At 52.3% G+C, this 2,794-nt stretch overlaps 1 protein-coding gene across 1 annotated transcript; it reads right to left on the bottom strand.

The window, feature by feature from the left end:
* Nucleotides 1–352: 352 nt before the first annotated feature.
* LOC126766857 (uncharacterized) lies at nucleotides 353–1,138 on the bottom strand. The gene has a single exon (XM_050484546.1). The coding sequence runs from the start codon at nucleotides 1,136–1,138 to the stop codon at nucleotides 353–355; it is 786 nt and encodes a 261-aa protein (XP_050340503.1).
* Between the last annotated feature and the right edge of the window lie 1,656 nt (nucleotides 1,139–2,794).

Genomic DNA, 2,794 nt, shown 5'->3' with positions numbered 1-2,794 from the left:
GACGAGGAGACGGAATTTTTCACGGGGGAGATGAATAAGTTCCTTGAACCTGGAGAGACTGTACCCCCCTAGTAGCAGTTTGGCGTGCCGCATGCCTGATGCCTGTTGCCAATGCCGTTCTCTCTCCGTTCTTTCCTCCGTGTGGAGCAGCTCCTTAAAAGTGTGGGATCCTACCGCTGTGTATGGTTCTGGTCCCATCACCTTGGACGCTGCCGCAGCGCTGGCCAGTTCGTCGGCCTTCTCGTTACCTTCTATTCCTTTGTGCCCTGGCACCCAAATTAGGTGCACCCGGTTGCACAAGGACAGGCGGTTTAGCCTCTCTATACATTCCTCGAATAAAGGCGATTTGATCTCATTGATCCAATTCGTCGGCCTTCTCGTTACCTTCTATTTTTTTGTGCCCTGGCACCCAATTTAGGTGCACCCGGTTGCACAAGGACAGGCGGTTTTGCCTCTCTATACATTCCTCGAATAAAGGCGATTTGATCTCATATGATGAAATCGCCTTTAGTGCCGCTCGGATATCACTGAGAATAGCAATACGCTGGTTGCGATAGTTGCGGCTGAGGTTGACTTCAGCGCACTGATCTATGGCAAAAACTTCAGCCTGGAAGATACTTGGGAAGCAGCCCATTGGTATGGACAGCTTAGTACGCGGTCCCGCAATACCTGCCCCAATACCTTCCGGTGTTTTTGAGCCATCGGTGTTCCACTGGATGGTACTGTCTTCCAGCAGTTTTTCCAGCGTGGAATCGCTCCACTCCGTGTTGCTGCCGAGAGTAACTTGGAAATTCCTTTTGAAGTTTATATTCTTCGTTGTGCCGTCCTTTGGGAGGAGGACCAGCGGTGTGCTTTCCGCTAGTGCGTCCATCTGTCTGGAGGACATTAACTTTCCTCTACCGCAGCCTTCTGCTGACATTAGCAGCATGGTGTGGTTTGCTGCTTGTCTTATCACCTGGTGCAGCGGTGTGAGCTCCAGTATGACTTCCAGTGCCACAGTGGGGCATGTGCGCATTGCCCCCGAAGCACAGACACAGGCAAGTCTTTGCAGCTTTGACAGTCTCTGGATCACCGAAGACTGAGCTGCTTTGGTGGCCCAAGCCACCGCTCCATAGGTGATAATAGGCCTTACTATCATGGTATACAGCCATCTAATGATTCCTGGCTTGCAACCCCATGATCTGCCGGCCAGGCGTCTGCATTCCATAAGTGCTCTCGTTGCTTTGGACAGCGTTAAGTCCAAGTGCCTACTCCACCGTAGTGACGAGTCTAAAGTGAGGCCAAGGAATTTGACCTCTTTCGACATTTCCACCACTGTGCTCCCTATTGTTAGGGACCTCAGGCCCGGAGGAGATCCCCGCCTAGTGAATGGGACCACGGTAGTTTTTGCTGGGTTGATGTTTAGCCCTACCGTGTTGCACCATCCTTTCGCCAGGTTTAAGCCCCTTTGAACAATGTCACAGAGAGTGTTTTCAAATCTTCCCCTCGCCATTATTACGATGTCATCCGCGTACCCTTGACAGCGTATTCCATTGCTGGCGAGCAACTCAAGGAGTTCGTCGTAGCAGAGGGGATAGTATTCCCCCCTATGGGCAGCCCCTTGTGGTGCCAAGACGAATCTTGCTTTCCCCCACCGTGGTTTCCGCTACCCTAGTACGCAGAAGGGCTTCTATCCATCTGCATATTGGGGTGGTAACGTTCCTTCTCTCAAGTGCCTTGATCACGCTGGTGTGAGACGCATTGTTAAAGGCTCCCTCAATGTCTAGGAAGGCGCAGATCACAACCTCGCCGTTATCCAGCGAATCTTGCAGCTCAGACGTGAGTTGGTACAGAGCAGTGTTTGTGGATCTACCCGCTCTGTACGCATGTTGCCTGGCATGTAGGGGTGCGTTCTTCAGCGCTTCCGATCGAATGTGGTTATCTATTACTTTCTCCATCCCCTTTAGCATGAAGGATGTGAGACTTATAGGCCGGAATGATTTGGCTAGTGAATAGTCTCTCCTCCCTACCTTGGGGGTGAAGATTACTTTTGCAATTCTCCATGGCTCAGGGATATACGACATCGCCAGGCTGTCCCTCATCAGCCCTAGCAGGTGTGGCAGGAGAGCATCCATACCTTGCTGCAAGAGGGCCGGGAAGACGCCGTCCACTCCCGGTGACTTATAGTTTGTAAAAGAGGCCAGTGCTCATCTGACTGAGTCCACAGTGAACAAATTCTTTGCAGACAGCCAGTCTGAGCGGTCCGGCCTACGTTTGTCCGATGCTGGAGTTAGGTCGGCTTGAATCGTCTCCGGGAAGTGCGCCTGTAGGAGTGTCTCTGCCCTCTCCTCCGCGCTAGTCGTATAGTTCCCGTCCTGTCTCTTTAGGGATAATACTGTGTCCGTCTTACCTCTCGACAACGCCTTATGCAGCCGAGCTGCCTCCGGGGTCGAGGAGACGCTGTCACCGAATTTCCTGAATTACCTTCTTTCCTTTTGTGTTGAGGCCTCTTACCTCTCTTCTAACCACCCAAGGCTCTTGGATTAAGAGGATGCCCAGGTTATCCGAAATGAACCTTTTCACGATGACAGCCGAGGCTGCCGATGCGTGATGTAGGTTCACCTGGGCAACTTCTATGCCGGCGCTGGAGCTAATAATATGGGTTCGATGAGAGACAGGTCCTCGTTCCCGATCTCTTCATCAACCTGCATATCCAGCCCTTCTAGGAGCTCTTGGGTGGATGGCAGCGTGCCTTCTTGTTCTTTGGGGAGCTCGTTGCTTCTGCTTTCATCCACGGCGGTGGTCACAGCCCTCT

This window comes from Bactrocera neohumeralis, unplaced genomic scaffold (genome assembly GCF_024586455.1).
Source record: "Bactrocera neohumeralis isolate Rockhampton unplaced genomic scaffold, APGP_CSIRO_Bneo_wtdbg2-racon-allhic-juicebox.fasta_v2 ctg2697, whole genome shotgun sequence".
NCBI lineage: Eukaryota > Metazoa > Arthropoda > Insecta > Diptera > Tephritidae > Bactrocera > Bactrocera neohumeralis.
This window is presented reverse-complemented; position numbering and strand designations above follow the sequence as displayed.